General features: G+C 44.0%; 1 protein-coding gene across 1 annotated transcript in view; it reads right to left on the bottom strand.

Annotated features, from left to right (window-relative positions):
* The window catches only part of LOC108555689 (papilin-like), a 122,850-nt gene that overhangs the window by 11,550 nt on the left and 86,115 nt on the right, over window positions 1-25,185 (bottom strand). The window contains exon 2 of the mRNA XM_017911470.1: window positions 9,882-9,942. Coding sequence (XP_017766959.1) covers window positions 9,882-9,942 — 61 coding nt within the window. The remainder of the gene's footprint in view (window positions 1-9,881; window positions 9,943-25,185) is intronic.

The following is a 25,185-nucleotide window of genomic DNA, read 5'->3' as shown; positions in this document are numbered from 1 at the left end:
TGGGTCCTTCTTGTCGATGCTCCTGCATTTCATTTTATCCTTATTCCCCTTGTTTTCCTTTCCTCTCGACTGCGCGAATTTTTAAAATTTCATCCAGTTTCATCGCGGTAAACCGTGGCACGGGAAGTTAGCATCCAACGAGTCTCGCGAAAATAACGAAATAATCGCCGGAAACTATGAGGAGACGAAAGAAAAATTCGGAAATGGTAAATGCAGGAAAAACTGGCAATTTTTCCCGCAGCAATTAGCCGTGATAATTGAATTCTTACCTCGCGGTTACCTCGCGGAGGCTGGATGGTGTTTGAAGGGCACGTGTCCGGCTTTGCACCGCGAAATTTGGTTATAAATTGAGATACAGAGGAACGCGGACGGAGGACGAATTATTTCACCGTCCATTTGGATGCTTGCGCTCGTTCTAAATGAGCATTTAGAGCCGAGCGAACGCGGTGCCACAATTACACAAATTATGTCAAAGAATGCGTTTAACCTCGCGCGATGTTTCACGGCATGCGCGTCACTGCATTAAAGCAGACGATCGTTCAACCGTTTCTGACATCAAAGCGTGGACCTTACAATTGCTAAGGTTTACGACGTTCCGCGGACGGCTAGCTAATTTATGCTAATACGAGGTGGTTACGCGTCGAGGAAGTGCAACGTCCGCACCTTTGCTTGTAGGTAATTTCAAGGATTTCGGAGTACCTGCTAATCGATGAAGTTTCGTGGATTAGAGAGCAGTCTAAAAGTCCACGATGCTCAAAGTGGACTTCAATGTTCCCAGGAAAATCAAAGAGAAATCCAAGGATTTAGAAGGTCCTGAAGTTTCCAAAGGACTTTGGAATTCGAAAGAGAGTTCTAAAGTGATGAAAAGTGGTGAGTATTCGCTTAGGGGTATCTTGGAAAGCTAATGGAACCATGAATCGGGATAATTAGGCGAATTCGTGGACCTGAGAGTCCAAGTTGTCTCGATTTAACGCTAGATCCACCGATCTTTACTAAGCTAAACATAACAGGCATAGATAATAGTAATTTTAATACCACGATGAAGATGAGTTCTATCTCAGTACGAGTCTGCATAATTTTCAGAGAAGCAAATATATATTTCTACTAATTTCGAAAAGGAAAATTCTGAGAAATTCATTTCAACTGGATCCTCGACTAGTAGTTCCAATGTTAATAAACTTAATGAACTCTATTTTCAGCATGACTATGCTTAACGCTAAACCTATCAGGACCCAAATAGTCCTTCCTAAATTTTTAATTTTAAATTTCTCGTTCCACGTTGTGGCTTTAATCACTTGATTTTTCTTTTAGTACAGGTATAATCAATTTTTCGATGTCTCTATGTATTTTCTAAAAATTTTCTTACTTTACTTCTTCGTCTGTCGATCATTTGACCTGTCACGATACGTTTAATGTTAATCGAACCCTGTTCGACCGAATTTTAAATATCCATTAACGAGGATCAACGTAGACGATCTACGTTACCATTACTACCAGATTACTAAAACTCTCATCGTTAACGAAAATGCACGATAACGGAACCTTCTTAAAGCTTGCGGGAAATCGTAAATCACGGGTCCGAAAATCAGCCGACCAGTGTAACCAAACCGATATCGCGAAATGTCAACTTTCAATCCCGGTGTCCATTCATTCGGAACGTTTGAACTTCATTTCGAGCGTTGATCGTTGGTCGAATGGTGGACGGAAGAAGGAGCGATCGACGCGGATCGAGCGCCGGGAATCTCGGCGCCGTCGATCACGCTCGTTTCCATGATCGATCCTGTAGTCGATTAGCCGTGGCATTGGCTCCGGCGCGTCGCACGTCTGCCGTGGCGAGATACGAAACGTAACCTGTTAACAGTGAAACATAATCCAATATCCCGGGGGCAACGATCCGCAGGAGAGGCTTTCTGCGACCGATCGAATAACTCAGCCGAGCCACCGCTTCTCCGCGTCGAGATTAACATAATCTCGATGACAGTGAATTAAGCTGCTCGATCGTGTACGCTTACCTGTCGGGCTCGTTCTCGTTCGCGCCTCGATAAAACGCATCGGTCCCTCTATCCTCGAGGAATCTGCTCGAAAGCCATTTCATACGATTACGGAGAGCCTTTTCGCCGGTATCGAGATCCGTGCGAATTTAATGCCGAGTTACAGAATTCCAATACATATCCCTCGAATTTTACGTAGCTGTCCTAGGGCCCTTATCGAAAAGCATTTTCCTTCATTTCTCAAACAATTTTAATTTATTTTATGGAATTATTCTATATATCTTCCTACGATGAATTTTGTAATATAAAATTTTAAACTATTTCTTTTTTTTTAATTATAATTCGTGTTAATTCTGTTAGGGGATTTTTGCGCCTTTCGTATTAGGCGTTTGTTATTTATATTTTTATTAATTATTAATTTTTTAACCCTTCTAACTATCGAAGAACGTTATTATTTGAAAACTCGAACAAATTGTCAGAGCTCGTAAATTATTCGCATATTAAGGATATATATAATCCTATATCTACTATACTTATATTACCCCAATTTAGAGGACCGTTTTATCACATTTTTAGTTCGACCTCCCAAATTTTTTCCCGGATTTGCATATTTGCGTATGAGAATAGTGGACCGTGGGGAGAAACCCGAAGAAATATGGCGCTCATCGAGGCCCCCCTTCCCCTCCTGAATTCCTAGATTTTCGGGTATTTTCCCGAATTGAACCGGGAACCGATCGAAATTATCCGCGAGGGGACGCGACTCGTCGATGGCATAATTTCCCTTGGGCTGATCGTTACACGTGTACACGCGAGACGCATTTTCGTTGAACGTGGCCCAATAATCGCGACATTAGCGGTCAGATAAGCACGGACGCTTTTTGGTAGCGACGCAGCAGCAATAGGACGATAACTTCTCACGGCAAGAAAGGGATCATTAATCATGCACACCATGAATTCGTGTTACGGAAGGTGGAGCAGAGTTGGCAACAAAAACGGGGATTTAAATGCATCGACTCACTGTATCTCCTGGGACTCGTGTTCGTGAAACTCCGGGATAGTTGGGTTCGTTGGAAAGATTCACGCGCCGCATTATCTTCGGCCCTTTAATCTCGAGCTTCCGGATAATCGTTCCTCGATTAATCAGCGAGACAAGAAATTTTCGTTCTTAACGTCGTTACGCAAATTTCAATTATTTCTTTCGCAATTTCATGGGCAATTTCGTCCGACGTCTGACCCACATTTCGCTCCACGCCTGTTACAGAAGGGGACCTTCGAGGAGATTGAAAACCGAGGAATATTAAAAGTCGCGTTTCGTATACCGGCGAATTCCACATCCCCGATCTTACACTTTCCCTGTCACGCTCGCAACGAGAGTAACAAAAACGAGGCGCGAAAATAATTCGGTTCCCCAGTAATCTCTGCAAACTCTTGCCTCACGGTCTATTTTAGCACCGTGAGACGTGTTGGTCCAAATTATTTAACTCGAACATGATACTCTGTTGCGTATCGATCAACGTTACATTTTTCGGTGAAGAAAACGAGTGCTCTTGAAAGGCAACCATTACGCTTCTCACGCTAAATTAAACGCAGGGACACGCAGGACACGGAACAATTAACTTAATATTAATTCATTGAAAAATATTTCTAATGCTTCTATTGTACCTAGCACACTTCTGAAAGCACTCTGGCAAATAAAATCATCCACGACACCTCCTCCAAGGATTATATTGTACCTTCGCAGGTAGATATTTAGGACCTACTCTTACATAATCCCCGCAGTCATCAATAACACGCGACACAAGAGAACGCGTTAACACTGCGAAGTTCATTATCGTTACATCTGACGGGAAAATAAATCGCGAGGTATCTGATGGGCGTAGCCCATCAAAGCAGGCTTTGCCTCGCAGATACACCCGACACGCGTCATCTCCGCCGCAAACGCGGATAAACCGATGACACGTCCAAACGACGAGAAGCCTCCGTCACCGATACACCTTCTGCACCGTCCAACAATTCCATCCGGAGACACGGCTGCATCGCTTAACGTAGCCAGGTGCGCGCGTGTGGCAGCAAATCTGCACCGCAAACTGCTCGTCAGGGTTCCAGGACGAATCGGAACGCGGGGACCTGCGACCGGTGACCACTGGCCCTCGAAATTCGACGATCGCGCGAGATTGGGAAGGGTTAATTAAATGGTTCGGGGAAGTTGATGTCGCTTAGGTCAGTCGATGAACCGTGAACGGACGCAAAACCGCGCTACCACGCCTTTCCCTTAATAATCGCCGCGCGTGCATTCCGCTCGCCCGAGCGTTCGCAGTGACGGACCTCGAATCCTGCGAATTGCCACGACGATTTCGCCTGCTCGAGATGCGGCCGATAACGCGAGCCAACGCCGAATGGCTGTGACATCGCTTCAATTTATCCGACGAACCCTCGCACAGCGGGCAATTTCCCGAAAAGCTGGCCAAAAGACAATTTTTCAAGTGTAAAACTGCGTTTTATTACTGTGACATATTCGTTGTATTCGGATGTACATTTCACTGCATCAAACGTCTTGAATCAATTTTCAAACATCATCGATATTATACGTATCCCATAGTATCAATTTCGTTTTGCCTCTAAAGAGTATTCAAATTTTCTTTTTTCTTTTTACTTTTATTTTACTACAAATTCGTAACCAGCAGCCTCCAAACACGAGAAATATCGATGTTTGTACAAACCAAGGGATGTCTTCGTATTTTGACCAGCTTTTCGGCGAAATTCCGCACCGTGCATCGTTGAATGTCTCACGACTGGCGCGTTAACGAACAGGATTTTTCTCTCGCGTATTTTTTCGCGCGTTTCGTGGCCGAGAACGACACAGAGCGCCGGTTGGACGGCAGGGTAGACGGACGAGTTAACAGGATTTGGTAATGATGATGTACGACGCGTTCCCGAGGGTAATAGGTAGGCTTAAACGCGGCAATTTAGAGGCGAGTCGGAATAAACGAGTCCACTTCGCGCGGCTGATTCGGCCTAATTGCGCGATTGTTTGCTGGCTGTTTGAATAAACATTTTTATTGGCACGAGAGAGTCTGATGGCGTGATTCGTTTGCGGCTCGTTCCGCGAGATTGGGGGTTGGAGGTGAATTGTAATGAAAATAGGGTGATGTGTCGCGAGGACAAGATTTGTAGCTGGACCAATGAGACGAGTTGAAGAAAAGTGTGAAAGTAGGGCTCTGTGTTAGGGTGTGGATAATCGACGAATTTAGAAATGAGAAGTAGAAAAGGAATACTAGGTGGAAGAGAAGAAATTTTGAATTAATCTTCTTAATATCGAAATTACTCTTCCAAGTGACTGATTTGGAATTCGTAATTATTCAACATTAAGGATAAAGAATGTTGTTAAGAATAATATCGAACGATGCCTAACGAAGAATTTGTGGTAGAAGATTGAAAGTATTAATTCATTTGGTGAAGCTGTAGTTATTGGTTACTGTGAAGTCATTCGTCTACTAATGACTAAGTAAAATTAAATTTGCTAATTACTGATTGTCATAGGTTGATGGAAGGAAATTGTGAATTTGAAAGTAGTTAAATATCCCTTAATATTTAGGAAATAAATATTAATAATAATAAAATATAAATAATAATAAAAGAAGTTATTAATTATTTCTTGATATTCACTTATGAGGACACGAAGGCTTTTGACTATTCTAAATCAGGGTTTCTCAAGGAAAATCGTGTATGGTCCACTAGAGTTCCAGACACCGAACCTTCGACGCAGAAATGGAGGCATTGGAAGACCACAAATTTATATAAATTTTATATAAATTTTATATAAATTTGTTGTAGTAAAAACTAAGCAGTGAAGTAAACTTTACATCCCAGCATTGTGGGGGCGATCTTTTCCCCTACGTCTTGTCTTTTGTGTCTGGTCTTCTGAAGACGACCCGCGTGGCCCTAAACAGGTCAGTTCTAACCGTTCGTTCGTTCAATAAAGATCTATACAATTTTTCCACAGTTTTCCACTGACTACTATACCTTTGCGTTATAACCCCTGTAACAAAATTAATGGAGAATGCTATATACATATCTATATGTATTTTGTAGAAATAAAAATTTTTAGGGGATACGAAGGAAAAAGATTAAGAAATCCTGTCATAATTTAGGGAAAAAATCTAAGACCTCTTAATCGCTATGCCCAAAGATGAATCGTACAAATCGCCAACAAAGGACACTGAAATTAGTATTACCGATTTAGTACCCGAATACAACTACCCTGCACTTTCTTGCACTGCTCGAAACTCGTTCGTGTAATTCACTCCCGGAAGGAGTCTGGTCACAACAACGGTAATCACAGATAAGTTATCGTCCCGCTGAACTATCGCGAGACCTGCAACCTACAACTTGGCTTGCTTCCTACTCCCGACTGAAATTTCTGTTGCGTTCGGTACTTATTCCACCGCGGTACAATTAAAACTTACCCCGGACCAACTCGCGCCGGTGGAATGGCCAAATATAAAACGGGAACCGAATTAACGTTTACGGAACGTAAAGAAAGGAAGGGAGGTAAAGAAAAATAGAAAAAGCCGGGAACAAAAGGCGTAATTGCAAGAGGTAGCCACAGCAGCAACTTTTCGAACCGCTGCTTTATTTCCCGCCACGCTTTAAGAACGCGCCTCGAGGAAGGGGTGGAAAGAATGGTTTTACACTGCGTTTGAGGCATCAGGGGAGATTAGCCACGCTTCTTCCGACGGAATCTTCGTAAATTATTTTCCGTGCTAATCCGAAAAATGCATCGACGACAACATATTTCCTCGATCGGAAAGGGAAAAAGAAAGGGAGAAAGGGAGGAAAAAAGTTGTTCTCCGATGCAAGGACGAATACTGTACCCTATCAAATGAACCATAAAATCTCTCCGCCTTGGTTTTACGACCTGGATACCCAGAAAGCGAGCAGAGAGATGGATACTCGTAAAGGGAGTTTAATTACTTCATTCCTAATCCATCGTGGCTGATAGGTACGGATCCGAGCTAGCTCGTAAATTCTGCGAGTACCACTTTTCGTCACTGGAGAACAGTGATTATTTTTCAGCTTTCCTCTCCCGCCATTGTTCCTGCTGTATATCATCCTCGTTTCGACGTTATCTTTGTGCGTAATATATTCCAAGTTCCTTTGTAAATGGATATTTTTCTGCATTTTCGAGTCGGTATCGGGACGAGACATCTCTTCCATTCGTTATCAGTGCTTCCCTTCTGAATCCTGTGTACGTATGATCGAATATCGATATTTTCTGCTCGTCTCGTATATTCCTAATTTTTAAATTATAAAATACGGTACCTAAATGTACTGAAAATTCTCAGTTATAGATAACACGCGAATTTTAATAATTTTTAAGCTCGTACTGATATTTATGAGACAGAGAAAGCGAGAATAACTGGTTTCCCCACTACCAACGATAGTCGACGAATATTTCAGTTCGAAATATGAAAATAATTTAATAATAATAAATTGGCAGTAAAAGATAATTAACGAGCGAGGTTAAACTCTAAGTTAATCGACGATTCTTTCCATTTTACTGCCTAGTTAAATACCTATAGCCGCAAATTGCACGTGTGCCGACAGCTGGAACGGTGTCATTTCGACGCGAATCGAGGCCGAGACTTAATAAAATAATTTCCGAACTCGCTATATCTTGCGAACGCTTTAGGTACGAGAACGTAGGTCAGTAGTCGCGAGAAATTTTCTCTTTCCTTCGCCGTAAATTTACTCGTTTGACAACCTCATCCGTGTCAGCGTTCATCCCAACTACCATCTCTCAAACCCTTCCAAGGAATTCCTCGAAGCTTCACGCGCGAACCGCAGAGAGACAAGAAACGCAGAGAAATTACAGATCCAGAGGCACATTTTCGCGAATTCGTAACCACCTTCGATCGCCAGCGTTCTCACCGCAAGAACACGACATTCGATTCCCAATATTCTCAGCAGGGATCATTCGCATTCGCCTGGTACGCGAAGAACGTCGAGACAGGCCAGAGCTCGCGACGAGATTGGCGCAAGCATTTCCAAGATTTCTTCGACTTCCTAACGGCCACTTAACTCGGATTAGCCACGCAGACTGGCAAAGGGGGGCAGCTGATGATGATGGCAAAAAGCCACAATAAGTCAGTTACAGCCTCTCGACCTCTCCGCGGATAATCTCATCGGTGTCGAGGGATATCGCGGTTTTTCGCAGCAGCTAGCGTCCTCTGCTTGGATTCATAAACGCAATTTCCCGGTGTCGATTAAAATATCCGCGTGCGTGACAGGCTCGTGACAACCGCGAGCAGGAAAATTGACCAGAATTTTACGTCTCTCACCGTTCTGTCACGCTTTTCCTGGCTGGACGCAATGGGATTAACGATGACTGTCTTGCAACGTCGGGATACTCGATTGACAATACCACTTTTACATCGTAAAATAATAAAAATATCTGCACACTATAGAAGACTTTAAACAATTAAATCACTGCTCGAAGAAATTCTCAAAAAATTAAACGAGACTCGATAAGCAACCTTCGAGCAATACGCTTCTAAATGAATCTAAGAATAAAATGTAAATAGCTCGAAAATAAAATTCGCATTCGAATCTCTGCGATTATTCCACGATCCCTGCAATTTAACGGACAAGCGCGATTTCTATGCCAGCCGCGAACTTCCTCCGCGATTAATCAATCCACATTTCTTCGGACAAAGCTGCGATTGAACACCCGCGGGGTTTCGTCCGAGGCAAGAATACTCGACAGAGTCCACGCTGAAGAAGCAAAGCGTCGCGTAAAAGGCCCGGAGGGGTAACACGATCCTGAGTTATTCCTCTGGTGAGTTATTTCTCGTGTAAGACGGATGCAAGGTGTAGGTACGCGTATGGAACAGCAAAAGGAACGGCGGCAACAGCGGCTGTGCAACGAGATTATCGTACCTCGTCTTTCACGTTTCTGCCACCCTGTACCCTCCATCGTCGTCGCGAGACCCTCTTCTCCACGAAACGCGCCGGACTTCCATTTCATCCGGGAACACTAGCGACGCCGCGTCGCGTACTTGCCCCCACTCCTCCCGCCGAGCCGTTCTTTTCTTCCTTGTGGCGCCTCTCGAGTCTCGGGAATGTTTCCTTGGGAATTAGATGCCACGTGGATGATATCCCGGGGCTGTTTGCACCGCGTTTATCCCGGACAGAGGCCAAAAAAATTGGAATACGAGGAGAAAACGAAAAGACAGGGGGACAGGTTTAAGTTCTCTCTCGAGAGTGAAGATTGGAGAAGTGTCGCGGAGTAAGCACGGTAAAGTTTTTCATTAATTTTGCCAGAGATATCGGGGTAAAGGCGAGCCTCGAGCAAAGAGATTTAATTTGTTCGACTTTGAAAGGTGCTCGAGACATTTGTCCGAGCGATCTAGTCGGCGCGTGGGGTATCGGGATTGGAAATAAAGCGTAGAGTTACTACGGTATTGGTATTTGGCAGTTGATGCCCGATACGTTTCGGATTACATTTTAAGGGACTGTTTATTGCGCTATAAGTTCCGGTTTAACGACGCTGTAGCCTCCGGTTTTATCATCCTCGATCCCCCCCGGGTGTAGCATTTTGTAACGAAAGCGACAGATCACCCGCGACTGTTAATTCGAGATTAGCAGTTAATGGGCGAGTCTCGTTTCGCGTAAATTCTACCTTGTACCATTTCCATATTTCGTACAAATTGCGTTCATTAAGATAGTTCGATCGGTGCCGCGACCCTGTGAAACTCGAGCCAGCAGCGGGTTTAACGGCAATAAAATCGAGAGGAATGCTGCAAGGGGTGCTCCCTCGAAAACGTTTTATCTTTGTCGTTAAACTCGGATAAAATGGCGGGGTATAAAAGAGCGAGGTGTTATACTCACGTGTTTCGCAAAGACGTCGTGCAGGCATAGTCCTATAATACATATAAGAAGCACCGACGACCTGCAACAGAAAGAAACGTCTGCCTTCAATCTCGCGTTGCCATACGAATTAACATTTTAATTAGTTCCGTTCTCGTACCTCGAGACAGTCGATATCCAATTTAACGCGTAAAAATGGCCGACAATGCAGCCATACGGTGTTACATAAATTCCTAACTAATACCTTAATTTTGCTTTACGACGTCCTCCTTAATGCCCGAGCCAAGCATCGGAACAGGACGGGACGCCATAAACGAACGCTGAAATAATCACGCGTGCCGCGTCACGATCTATTCGCATCTGTTCTTCCCCGTGATTCACACATTCACCCATACGAATCAATCACCCGGCCATCCGACTAACACCACCAATTAAACCACCCAAGAAACCGCAAGCTAATTACAAGCTGCGCCGCCGTTTTCCACGATAAATCAAACGCAACGGGACCAAAGCACGCGAGCCGGCGCGAGGAAACTGGTCGCCGGCAGCATTGACCCAGACTTTGATTCTTGCGTGAACGCCGGGACGAGTTTCACCGCGAACTTGTCCCGCAAGTCGTTACGTCAGCCTTGGTTAGACAGTTACGTGTGTCATTACGCGAGACGGGGCCTGATCGTCGTCGTCATCGACGTCACTCGCGGTGATTACGGCCTAGGAGACGAGAAAATGACGCTGAACCTATCGCGACAGGTCATTTAACCGGTAGAACCAGCCGATCCTGACACGGAACAAGCAGACTAGGCACGAGTCTTTGGAAGAACGGTGTTGAGATGGAAAAATGAATTATTCCGAGAGAAATTTTAATTTCCTGGACGGGATCGCGACGCGTCATGAATGGTGGATAAAACCGGTTACATATCGATCCGCTTGTTCAGGAGATAATGTAACCCGTGAATTATCTTTCTGACAATATGAACGTAATTAATCCCGGATGATAATACAATCGGTGCCGAATAATAATCATTGCCAACACGGTTATTGCGCGCGATACAATGTTCCCTGTTTCGAGTCACGGTTGGAAAAGGAGACACGTAATGGGTCGAATATAATAGATCATCAGGATCAATTATGTGCGTGTTTCCATTGCAGTGTCCCAATTGCCTTCTGACAGAAACTAGACAGCAATGGTAATTTTATCTCGACGGAATAAGAAGATTAAAAAGTACCAAATGTGTAAAATCGGTGTGGTGTTAGCCCGCAGCCTTTTCCATCGAATTCATAGCGCAAGCTCAGTGTCAAGGTGTGCTTTTGTAATTTAAAGTAGACTATTGATCGATCGCGCGGTAATACAATCATAGTAATACATTATTCACCGTGGCAGTCGAAATACCGAACGGTAATACCGATTGATGCAGCGATAGCGTAGAATAGCAGACAAGGTGTGAATCATGCTATCATTCTACGAGATCTCGCGACAGATGGATTGAAATATGGACTTTAAAAGAGCCGTAGTTCCACAGTGTCTGTCGCAATCTAGCGCGCTTAATCCTCGTAACCAAGGAAGCGAATGTGAGCACATCTCTCTTTGTTAAATTCTCGTGAAAAGACGCGTGATAGCGCGCAGGTATACGTGTATACCACATCGCGGAGTCTTTGTGGGATCTTCGTTGGATGCCTAGGGACACGTGGTCTTAGTTTCAAGCAGTTGCGAGTTAGTATGCGAGTCTCGCGTCCGCGATTCATTCCAGATATTCCTAAAGACCGGCTCCTGAAAAATGCAGATTGGATTTCGAATATTTTCTCCAAGGCGTCCGCAATTCATTCTGGACTCCGCTATAGTTCATTCCGAACATTTTCTAAACTCCTCATCCCGTACTTTCTATCGTCTTGTCACTTGGCGAAGGAAACTACCGATCTGGAACGTGTGTCCAAATATTCTATTCATAGCTAACTATATAGCACGTATGTTCCAATTACTGGGTTGACCAGTAAATAACATTGCATTTTTAAAATGGATGGTGCTTATTGTTGCAGTATTAAACAGTGTTCCTAATTGGAGTAATTTATTATAGGTCAAAATGGTCGATGTGGCGACTTTGAAAGACCGAGAACGTTCGATGACCAGTCACAAAGCGCGCAGGGGTACGTGGTACCGCGGTTCTAGAAAGATCAGAACTATCGAGAGTGTTCCGTGCCCCCCAGCAAAGAAAAATGACAATGGGACACACACGTGCCAAAGCGCGGGGGCACGTGTCGCGGATGGAGGTTCTGGAAAGACTAAAATCACGACCCGTACCCCCTGCGAAGACAAAAGACGATAGGGGTGCTCACGTATAAAATTAAGCTCCTCCCGATCCTCCCAAAGTCGATATATTTAATAAAAATTTATATTTTTCGACAAAATGATGTTTATAAGAATAGAAATTAATCTCGTTCGAGGAATTTGCTAATTTTAAGTAAGAGGAAGAATAAAAATTCGGAACCCAGGGTTCCGGATGTTAACCGAGAGCAAAAAGTAAACGAAGTCACGCAACGCTGCCGGAAAACCGTGACATACTCCGGAAATCGTGCAGGTCCCCGACTCGGAGCTTTTGCGCAATTAGGCCGATAAGATAACATTGCGGAGAAGCGATCCTCGTGCTCACCTGACTGTGGCGAGGTCTTCCGCGCGCGTTACGAAACTGGAACGAGCCACTGGGTAACCGAGTCGATGCTCTCCCCCGTGGACCCGGAGGATTTATAGAGAGAACAGGCGAACCATCACGCGCTCGTTGTTCCCGGCTGTCGCGGCCGACGCGATAAATTATTTCGCAGCAGCCGCGAGTCTCGCTCTCTCTCGCTATTTACATGCGAGCACGCGCCGAGGCTGCCGATAAATCTACCAACTGTCTGAAATTGTATGAATTAGTCGCGACGCTCGCTACTTTCTCGCCTGATTTATCGGCCGGTATCGTTCGCCTGCGAATACAGGAGCCCTCGTCGCGGTACGCGGCCCGTTTGGTCCCCGACATTTTCCCCGTTCTACCCTGTCGGAACGGCCCTCGCGGTTGTTGAAGGGTTGCTTCGCGGAAACTCGATGATTCGAAGTGGAAGACCGAGTTTCATCGTGCTCGCGTTTCGGGTTGCTATGGGGAATTATGGGTTGCTATGATTTTTAATGCGCAGACGCAGGGGAGGAAGGTACTTGCTGAAGGGACGATTTGGTTGTCAAAGAGAGTATTTTAAAGTTTAGGACGATTGGCATATTGAATCGAGGTGGGCCAGAAAGGCGTGAACAATTATTTTTGATTATTGTAGATCGGTATTATTATTACTGTTATTGTAGTATAGATTAGAGAGTGGATACTATCATGGGTATAATTATCCAGATTATTGTTACTATATTTCTTGGAATATTTGAAATATTTAGAATTGTAAATATTCGTGTCATTTCATTTTTCTTCAATTATATTGGTATTCAAGTGCCAATTATTCGAGATGATCCAAAAAGAAGAGATCGAAGGGTTACCATCCCCCGCCTCTTTAAACGAAAAGAAAGATGAATCTTTGTGATATCCAGCAAGTAATAACAGCAGGATAAACTGTTTCACGAAATATTCGTCTCGCAAACGCTCTATCTAATCTCTCCACTATCTCGAAGCGATCAAACCAAGGTCTAATCTCACCCGTACCCCGAACCAAGCCATCTCTAAAAAATTTTCGTTCCTCCGAAAAACTACCATCACTACTATTTATTCTTCTATGCCGTTAATCTCTCCACTATCTCGAAGCGATCAAACCAAGGTCTAATCTCACCCGTACCCCGAACCAAGTCAAGATCTCTCTAAAAAATTTTCGTTCCTCCGAAAAACTACCATCACTACTATTTATCCTTCTATGCCAAATCAGCGTCTCGGGGTAGAAAAATACTGGAACGCGACAGCGATTCGAATAATCGCGCGTCTGGGCGCGCGCATGGACGAAGAGGAGCCGGAAAGGCAGGAAAGAGGAAGGGAAAAAAGGAGAAGCAGCGATATCTTGAATCAGCCGGTGCAACGACTGCTTGTCCGTCGACGAAACGTGAATGAACGTGTTTTTCTGCTGCATCGGCGCGCGTCGTTGCGTAAGTTGTTCGAGTGGGCGTCATTCACTGGTTTGGAACGTTGCCCGGGAACCGGCGCGAGCCATTCTCCGTTCGAATCGTTGAATCGGATGACGACAAAGAGAGAAGGAGGACGAAGGAGGACGAAGGAGGACGAAAGAGGACGAAAGAGCGAGGAAGAGGAAAGGTATCCCGCTATCGGTCCGAGGACATAATATTCGCGTGAAAAATGGTCCACCGGTGCTATTGGCCGAGAACAATGCGAGATGTCGTGCCGTTTTAATGGCCGGCGAACAACAATCTTGCCCCGGCCGGATATAAATTGCTAAAAAGCTCGCCGCCCGTAAATTCCGCCACGCGGCTTCCTTCGCGAATTATTTCCGGTATTCTCCCACCCCTGTTCCAGCTGAAGGGGAATTTATCGCGCGATGAATTATGTCAGAAGGGAAAAAAGAATGGCTTGTTTCGGTTAAGCGGCACGCTTTCTTCCGCCGCGGCGAAATTTCAATTTTTCGCGAAAAACACCCCCTGCGATGATGAAACGATATCAATTACGGTTATTATATTTTCATTCCCCTTTTTCTGAATAATTTTCCAGCACAATTAAATGATTAAAATCTCTTACCACCCCGTGTCTTCTCGAGAATGACGCATTGTCTTTGAAATAAATTATGGTCGAACGAAATCGGGACGATACAACGCGAAAACATTCAAATACTCTCGAATATTCTCAAAAACGTAATTAAAAATATCTTCAATCGTGACCGCAGAATTATTCGATTCTACAAATAAAATATTCCCATATTTCATGGGAACATGATAAGAATAATTAGCATTTCGACTGTGGGAAATTTCGGATTCTTATTTCGAAATTTTAAAAATGCTCCCGCTCCACCCCACTGTAGAATTCTTCCAAGATGAAGTGTTCGTATAAAATTATACGAATATCGAAGTTTCGTAAGTAGAATCGTCGTCTATCGCGAGTATCGTACTGGTTCGATTGAATCTCTTCTACATTTGTAGAAACTCCACGTATCCGTGTTCGAGTTGCATCAGAATTGCGAGCGCACGGCTCGCCGATAAATTTCGACGCGCGGAACAAGCGAGTACCTCTTTCGATCTCACAATTACTTTGTAACCGGTCGCAGGTGCGGGGCCCTTGCGCGCAGCCGGTTGCATAAAACATGACAGCGAGCCACGGGGATCTACGGGGGCGTTAATTGGAACGCAGTTTTCAGAGGTCTAATTGCGGCCGCGAAATCCTCATGATGTTTCTGTTCACGCGTGAGACACCGACGCGCAACCGGTTTCAGTGAAACGCGAGACTGGTTTATCGTACCTCGGCCTTGACGTCTGGATGCTTCGTGGGTGCGGTAATTGGTCCCCGATGAATAATTTTAATTGGCTGGCGAACGTGAAATTGATGTTAAGTGGAATTAAATGGCTCCGCGGAGAGACATCGCGATTCTAGCTCGTCCGATTACGAAATTATAACCGAGTTACCATGCAACGTGGCCGAGGTGTCCTCGAAGAGACGCAACGTGTGGTAAAATAATAGCACACACCCTGTAGTTTCAGGTGTTTCTTGAAAAATAGTGCAACGTATGCACGTGTCACGCATTTAGTACGGAGGAATATTAATTACAGCCGACGATTAACGTCGATAATTAACGCAACCATAGAAAATCATCGCTCTGAAAGAAAATTCGCGTGATTTCCAAAATAATCGCACCGTCGCGATTCTTCAGGGGCGAATCGATAACCCGACCCTATCGGATATTCCATTACCCCACAAGCTTTCGAGGGTCCGTCGTTTACGCTCCGATCGCCCTCGAGATCGCAGCAATATCGGGCATCTTTTACGATTGCAGGAAGGGGCTAAGCTTATAAAGCGTCCGGCAGTTAGCAACTGCGAAATTCACGGTTCGCATCGAACGAGATTCGGAACAGCATGAATATGTAAAGCGACGCGACCGAACGAACCTGCATCCAGAACGCTTCTAACGAGGACCTACGGTCGCCAGGGTTCGTTACAGACGACAAGTTCTTCGGCTTATGCCGGCCCTGACGACCCTGTTCTCGAGGTTAGAACAATTACAACGATCCTCAGGGACTGCGCGAATGTTGATCTCCATGTGCTTCTCCAACTCCAGGCGAGGTTTTATATCTAATTTTCGACCTCCCTTCTGGGAAAACGGATTTAAACTGTCCTGTCCACGACTATGGTCCTTTGTTATGGCCTGCTGAGGGAGAAACCTTCGAATTTTTACTCAGGACTCAGGACTCAGGACTCAGAATTCAGGAGTCAGAACTCAGGACTCAGAATTCAGGAGTCAGAACTCAGAACTCAAAACTCAGGTCTCAGGACTCAGAACTCAGGACTCAGGACTCAGGTTTATATCTAATTTTCGACCTCCCTTCTGGGAAAACGGATTTAAACTGTCCTGTCCACGACTATGGTCCTTTGTTATGGCCTGCTGAGGGAGAAACCTTCGAATTTTTACTCAGGAACAGAAAGGACTCAGAACTCAGGACTCAAGACTCAGAATTCAGAACTCAGGACTCAGAATTCAGAATTCAGAACTCAGGACTCAGGACTCAGAATTCAGAGCTCAGAATATAGAACGTAGGACTCAGAATTCAGGATTCAGAACTCAGGACTCAGGACTCAAGATTCAGAATTCAGAACTCAGGACTCAGAACTTAGAACTCAAAACTCCTAACTTAGGACTCAGGACTCAGAATCCTGAACTACTTTGAAGAACTCTGAAAATTCGTTTTATAATTGTTTTTTAATTAATAGTTGCTAACATGAATGAGTTATTTTTTAATATATGTACATTTATCGAAGGTTGAGAAACTAAATAATAATCTGCGAATTTTTGTACATTCTCCATCTCCGAAGATACATAGATTAAAATGAAAGATAGACTTTAAAGACTTCCAAGATACAAAGTTGACAGATTTTTTCTTTTCTCGCATCCACCGTTTACGACAAAATAATTTTTTATCGCTTCCCCGATGTCGAGATGGTCCACCCTGTTCAGATAAAAATCGAAAAAAAAAAAAATACACGAGGTAAAACGAAGACCCTTTAGCAAGTATACCGACTGACCGAACTTAACTGTTTAAAACCGTATTCGGGCATAACCCATCAGGCAATAAAACTTCAGTACCCCGTTCAGGAGAACTGAAACACGCGTTAAAAGGAAGAAGAAGAACGAAATAAAAGTAAACCGCAATTTCCGAATTCCCAAAATTCCCCGAAAGACGACAGCTGCGCGCCACGTGTCATCGCCCACGGTCAAGATTTTACGACTCGGGGTGCACAGCTTCCGTCCAGGGATTCCTCTCGCAGCAGGTAACCGGCTTCCTAGACTATCCCTGTCCGCGTGGCAACAGAAGCACGTCTGCGCGTTATCCGGACACCGTCGACATCCGCGCGGGCCGTTTTCACCGTTTTCAGCGTCCACGCGAAAGTCGGACGCTTGGCCCGCAAATTGGCCGCGCTCCGGACAGAATAGGATCACGATAAACGACGTGGGTGCGGGAGAGCCAGAGGGTGGCGCGATGGGATCGCGGTGAATCCCGGCGTGGACAACGGGCTCATTAGTAGCGCGCCGATATGCAGAATACCGAAAGTTGCAAAAACGCGGCGGTATGCGCACGCGAAAGTGCAACGCGATATCTGATCGCGGCCACGGAGCCACGCGTGCCTTTGCTGCATGCCTCTCTGCCATGGGATAACGGGGGATTGCGTTTTAACCCGTCTATCGCTTATTAATAATTATTCGCTGGCCATGAAGTAGGCGAAACGCGTGGATGTCGCCATTAGAGAAATGGTTTTGGCAACCGTTCCCGATTTTCAATATGTTAGAATGCTGAGATGATGCCAGGTGCATCTATATCCTCTTATTTTAGTGTCTTGGGCCTATATGTCGATGGCCTATATTTTTCTGTTTTAGGTATCTTTGGCTGCCAAATAAGGAGCTGCCAAATAATACCAAAGTATCAGAAACTAACAAATAGCTCACAGAGAATAATTAAAGATAGAGATCTCTGAATTCAGAACTAAGAACTGAGAAATGAGAACTCAGATCCCAGAAATAGATGGCCGATACTCTTTTGTGTTAAGTATCTTGAACCGATATGCCAATTGACACGTAGAAGCTGCCAAATAATACCAAAGTATCAGAAACTTAACAAATAATAACTCGCAGCGAATAACTAAAGATGAAAGTCTTCGAATTCAGAACTGAGAACTGAGAACTCAGTACCCAGAACTCGATGCCCGATATTCTACCGTTTTAGGTATCTTGTGCCAATATTCTTTTGTTTTAGGTACCTCGAGCCAATATTCTTCTGTTTTAGGTATCACGTCAAGGTAGCTCACAGCGAATAACTAAAGACAAAGGTCTTCGAATTCAGAACTGAGAACTTAGAACTCAGCACCCAGATCTCGATGGCCGATATTCTTCTGTTTTAAGTACCTTGGGCCAATATTCTTCTGTTTGAAATATCTTAGGCCGATATTTTGCGAAGAGGTAACCCATGCTGAGAACGAGGGCCTTTTAGCAATAAATTTTCCCTTTCCTATCTTTTTTACTTTTCACTATATGTACATCTGTACACGCGACTTCCCAGTATATTATATTATACATTAATGTATTTCGCAATAAACTGATTTTATAACAGAATTATCGTCGCTGCTTGCTACGAATGTAGGGTGAAAGTGTAATTGGAGTTAGAGGGCGAATTTGCTTTGGGAATTCGGATGCTGAGGGTCGAAGGTATATCTCAGTTTGGAATTTTCTGATAAGAGAAATTAACTCGACGTTGCTTGAAGGATACTTCAGGAAAATTGGCTGCAATGAGATATTGTCTGGTTCCAAGGGAACAAAATCGGATTAAATTTTTTAATGAAAAGTTACCCGCTTTTGAGATGATTAGGTGAAAATCAGATTAGAAAAACGGAGCCATTCTACGTTAACCTTGGATACTTTTACTTTTCCCGATGAAGGATAATTAACTTGAAATTATCTAGGTGCAAAATGTCTCTCGGAAAGATCGGATTTTTCGATATCGATTGATTAAAATGGTCCACGAAAAATTTACAATTATCCAAATCTCCTAACAAAGAAATTAATTTTAACTTAAATTTGTTTAAATAAAAGATACTTCGATAAGGTTGGCAATTTATAATCCGAATATGTCCGAAAGATCAAAGAGCACCGAATCTCTGCAACAGAACGTGGAAGAAGAGACTAAAATTATAAAATTATTAAGAAAAATCAAAGAATCTCGGTATCTGAGTTACGTTCGTGACATAATTCGTGCACTTAACGGGCCCGATCGTACGAAGGCCCTGCGTGCTGGAAGTTAGGGTTAAGAAGTCGGATTAAAATCGTAAAACGCTCGCAGGTGCACGGAATGTACATCAGCATGCGAGATGAAGATTTGCTCGGTAGACCAAAACGTTTGCCACTTAATGAAGCGGTAAATGGAGTGGTAATCGAGAGACGTGTTGAACCAAGGAACCGTGGGCCCGCTTTAAAAGTGTAATTCCAAGCGGGCGACGCTCGAGCATCGGATTAAGCGATCAGCAACGCTGCTAATTCGTTAATCATAAATATTCAAGAGTCAATTAACACGGGTGCGAGGGGTCGTGCACTCTCGCCGGATCAATTAATTATCGATTTCCATTACGCTTGCGTAATGACCTATTAACAACGCACGCTCGAGATCCTCCGGGTCGAAACTTCGATTTTAATGCCGTGATTCGCCAACCAACGACTTATCCCGAAATTATGCTTTATCGATTTCCGTGTTTAACGCAGGATTAATGGCAGGATGACGGTATTTGATTCACGGGGTAACCGATTTATCGCGCGTAACACGATTTCTTGGAACAAACGCGTTCCGCTGTTCGACAGGCGATAGAGAGTTTAGTTACGCAAATAGGAGAGGATGTTCTGAGAATCGGCACTCTGTCTACGCCGAATTCCTAGAACCTATTTTTCTTACATCAAGAATTGCTGAGAAAATTAAAAATTCTCTGTATCGAGTCGTCACGATAAACCAGTGCAAATTTACTTACTATACCGAGTATATTGTGGATCGCAAAGTATAGGAAGATTCGAAGAATAAATATATATATTTATATTAAGAAATATATAATGGTAATTATGGAAGTCGTCCCATTCCATGTTACATCCATTTACATACCGATAAAATAAAATCGCTTTTGTTGAAATAGGGAAGAAGAAAATCCCTAGATCGTGTTTGTAACTAGGTAATTAATCTTTTAACTTACAAACTCGAAGTTTTTGGCATTTCGAAACGAAACATATCACTATTTTAAAGGAACAAGGCAAAAATTGAATCGCTAGATGCAACGAAGAGTACGACGAACCTAAGTATCACTTGAAGCCAAACCGTACTAACTTAATACAATCGTATTAATAATATTCCTAGGATAATACACGTAAATCAGACGCAACGACGTCATCCATTACGGTCCACCGATACTAAATAATTCTCGTCATCCGCGGTTGGAGACGTATGTCTCGCATCTACCGAGTCTCACGATCACTCGCTCTTCAGCCACAAACGTCGTGAATCTCTAAATAAAGATGCACATACTAGGATAAAAATCCGAAAAGTTTATTTCCACGATATTCTCGGTGACAAGCGAAATATTTGCGCGACGCGAGAAACTTGCTCTCGACGAAGCATTTGTCAAATATCCAGGAATAAACGACGCATCGCGCAAATGCATCCCTTTTATCCAAATCACAGTCTCATTAAATCACTCGATGGCCCACGTGTATCCGTAACATCGCGTGTAATCGATCGGCGGCAGAAACTCGGATATCATCGAGCAGCCGACCGTACGAATCGGCGATCGAGCTGCATCGCGGTTGATGCACCGACGATGCACCACCTTTGCAATGTAACCGCGTGCCGTACAATGGATAGGCGCGCCCCGTCGACGGCTCCGGTCAATTACGATCGTCTGAAAAACAAATGGCCCGGTTTCGATAATTAACGACACGGTGATCGGTTTCTCGAAGCGTCGACCCGTTTCACGCAGACGATCCGCGATGAAATATTTCGCGACGATTATCGGATCCGAGCATTTCGTAACGGTATACCATTCACGGCGATCGTTCGCCCGTATTATCCACCCGGTCGCCACCCTTTCATTAAATTTTTAGCTTTTACGGAATCCCGGCCGAGCCGCGTCGAGGCCGGCCGATAACGAGTCGAGGATCGGTTCTCCGACTCGCGAGACGGACGCGCGTGGAAGGTCGATGAAGTTGTAACTCGTCGGTTGCCAAGGATAATTAAGAGTCGCGTTTCCGTTCACTCGATTCCAGCCATCTCCAGCGGCGAAAATCCGCTCGCGAGCCGGCTACGGGACCGAAGATTCGGAGGCGTATGATTTTCGAGGTTCGGCGAACACGTGCACACGCACCAGGCGTAATTCGAGTCTGACTGAGACGTGTAATTTTCACGATTGCACCACAGAAACCGATCCCTTTTTACTGCGAGCGCGCGCGCGCGCCATCGCTCCACCCCGTGCTTGATCAAGCGTAATTACTGTGGACAATGCGGCAGGGTGCTAACAGCGCCAAGTAAGAGTTACGACTCGGGCTCGATGTGTAATTTCCGAGGAATTTATCGGGAATCCACGTAGAGCCGCTTTCGAGTTTACGAGACGGAGATAATAACGTTCCGGGTCTCTTTCTTCGTCCCTGCCGATTATCCGCGCGGATTAATTTCGCCTTCCTTTTTCGGTAAATTCAAATTTTATTTATGACTTTTGCCAGCTGATTTATGACGCCGGTGCGCCTCTCGATCGATCGTTACACGCTGCACGCCGCGAGAGGAACGCGCGGCTTCCGATTCGATGAACGATGTTGCGGGTGAGTGATAGATGAAATAAATAAGGAGCAGTTGCAGCCGGGACTGGGGGATACGTCAGGTGTGGCGAGACTTTCCAACGAGATTAAAAAACTGCTTTATCATTCCTTTAGCCTCGAAGCTGCTTTCCTTTCTCCAACGTAAACAGAGGTGCACCGCCTAATGCCACTCGCCGGCGGCCATCTTGTATGCGGCTAATGGGAAGATTTCGAGGTTATGTTTGTCGTCCGGATGAATACGCGAGGTTTATACAGCGTGACTTTTGAAAAATTATCGTCGACTGGGAAAATATTTGTACGTAAACGACGTGAAATAGTTGAGGATGAAATTGGAAGCAGTATCGTACGATATTTTAATGTTTAAGGCTCATAGTTGGGAAAGGAATGAATGGGTAGCTTTAGTTTTAAGCGAATGCATGCGAATACTTGTTCTGAACCATTCTAAACGAGTTACGATATATAGGAGCCTCGGATTCGGTACCGTACGTTTAGGCTGATATATGTGAGTGAGTTTGGAAAAGGACGGTGTAAAACAGCGAATGGTAAAGGTCAGTTTGAAGACAGTATCGAAGTCGCTATGTACCAATCACAGACCGAACGTGTATTTGTGCTTTCTTAACCATCGTCCTCGCGGTATTAATTATTTCAACATCGGTACACCCGTGAAAAATATTTCTTTTCAAGATTATCGAAGTGCAAAATTCGCTCCGACCTACTGTCTTGAACGCCGGTAAAAGACGTGTAAAACGAGAAACGTTTGCATAATAGCAATCACCCATAAATTAAAAGAGAAACCGCAGACACCTAAAACAGAGTTAACGCGAAGTAAGTTATAATTCAAAGAAAAAATACCAAAATAGACGGTTACTTTTTATACCGAAACATTTTGTCCACGATTTGCATATTCCGTCAATTTTTTTTCCTTTATCCGATATTTCGCGAGATATTTGGCATATTAATCGCGGCCAAAGGAAGCACGAAGGCAATTACTATCGGCCATTTTCCCCGTAATTTACGATTTCCACTCCCCTCGTCGGTGTTCCGAGACAAATTGGCCTTAAACATTTTTACGAATTCGGATTCGCGCGGTTGATCCCGGCGTCGTTTAGGTCGTCACGGTTAATTTAGGCGGCGCTCGGAGTTCCGAGCTGACACTTTATGACGCGACGTCGTCCACCATTTCCACGTCGATTTTTTTTTTCTTGCTTGTTTTAAACGCACGGGGATATAAACGAAAGCGACCAGCCCCTAGCCACCCGTGGAAAATGGGTCGAGACACCGTGTTAACTGCGAACTCTTTAACCGGACAGACGGGACCCCGGGAACGTGGCAAGTTTAATATTTTATCGAGCAGTTTCCGCCTCACTTTCGCCGCCGTTCGCGTTAAATGTGCGTGCAGTATTATTTTTCTCTTTTTTTTTTCACGTGCACGTTGATAAAACGCGACAGGCGTTACTCGATTAGCGTCGAAGAATCGCGGTTTTACGGTTATCGTGCCGATGTTTGCCTGACAGTGGGAAATAAAGCTTCAATAACTCTGTGTTATGTCGTAACGTTGTCAATTCTATTACCGAACAACCGACAAACAGATAAATTAACCATTTAACACGGTATAGAGTTGAACAAGAATGATACGACGAGAGTAATAAAAGAAAATGTTAATAACAAATTTTTGAAGGAAGATTGTAACGAATGTAAAAGAAATTGGAGAAATAATAAATAATTGTTGGTTATTGCAATGAATAAGGAAGGCGGTAATTAAATATGGCAATTGGAATCGATAGCGATCGTAATTTTCGGCCGATCTTCGGCAGCCAGCGACCGGTTGTGCAAGGGTCATGATCGAGATCGAGTTCATTTGTCAATTTGCTTCCGGATCGGACAGATGGAAAGTTTAATCGAGGTTGGCTCGAATGGAATGGACGATGGTCATCGGTTAGTACCTGCTAGCTGATACCGTCCGCTCCATCCCCAATTCCACCCTCCCATATAATTTAATAATAATTTAATAATCGTTTCTTTAATCATTTAACGATTCGTTGTAACGATACGAATTGAGAGCGGAATTTGATATCGCGTTAAACGATATTACGTTTAAATTTCCCATAATTGTCCCAAATTGTCTCGCAATGACTCTGTACATCGTTGCAGAGTAACTGTTAATCCTGCGTGTCTGTACCGTCCATATGTGAGAAAGCAATGCTCAGAAACATGTACATATATACATACATGTGCAACAAACTCTGGCAACTTATTGTTATTATAATTAAGCAGACTGTATTAATCAACGTTCCTTGGAATAAAAGTACGAAGTAAACAACATGCAATATGCATTTACGTCACTATAAAATAAAGGTATTTATTGGAATTTCTCGTTATTAGATTTATGGCAAAGGAAGATATATTTCTTCGCTCAAAATTCGACAGTTTTCTATATTTTTATCCAAAGAAGTGTATTTATACAAACAAAATTGATCTCCAAATCTTTGAAATGCTTGCACCTGTAAAATCCGAGAATATATTAACCCTTTGCACTCGACGATTTTTTCGTTACAGGTAAATAGTAATTCGAAGACTTTCTGCCATAAATTCGACGATATTTCTAACACGGTAAATAAGAAATCGTATGCAAATTAAGACGTAGAATTATTTTACTTCGGTATTCCATTCATGGTTGGGTAATTGTAAATTTGAACTATTAATTAATATCCATCTTTAGAATTTGATTAAATGGTGACTGAGAGGCACCACTCGAGTGCAAAGGGTTAAATAATGTATCCCTTCGAATCATAATACTTTTGAATATAAAGCGTTTCGGTGCAACGCACACTTTGGAAGTTACAGAGACGTGCAAGCTTCGTGGGACCACCCTGTATAACACAGTCATTACCAGCGATTTTCGAACAATTTAAACCCCTGTCTACCTACAACTTCGCTAAAGTCTCCCACCTTTGACCCATCCCTCCAACCTCGTATCCATCTTTCCAGATCGAGCGCGATAAAGTTGCACGGGTTCTCCGATCGCGTGAAATCTCGGGGCGAAAAATCGGCCCGTGCCCCGGAACGTGTTATCAAATCGATTTCACGGTGCAAATTTTGACGCCGGACGGGTGGATGGCTGGATCGAGGAGAAAATTCGGAGCTGAATTTCGCGCTCCCTATCATTCGCAACGCGCATAATCTCTTCATTACACGGGCCGACTTTGGTTTCCAATTACTCGATTTCGGGGCCCGCCGCGGAGATCTCTATCCTATTCGCGGAGGAAAAAGAGCGTAAACCTCGGCATTAGCCGGTTATCCGAATGAGCATCTAGCCTCC

This window comes from Eufriesea mexicana, unplaced genomic scaffold (assembly GCF_001483705.2).
Source record: "Eufriesea mexicana isolate 0111107269 unplaced genomic scaffold, ASM148370v2 scaffold267, whole genome shotgun sequence".
In the NCBI taxonomy this organism is placed as follows: domain Eukaryota; kingdom Metazoa; phylum Arthropoda; class Insecta; order Hymenoptera; family Apidae; genus Eufriesea; species Eufriesea mexicana.
Note: the sequence above shows the minus strand (reverse complement) of the source record. Positions and strands in the feature narration are given on the sequence as shown.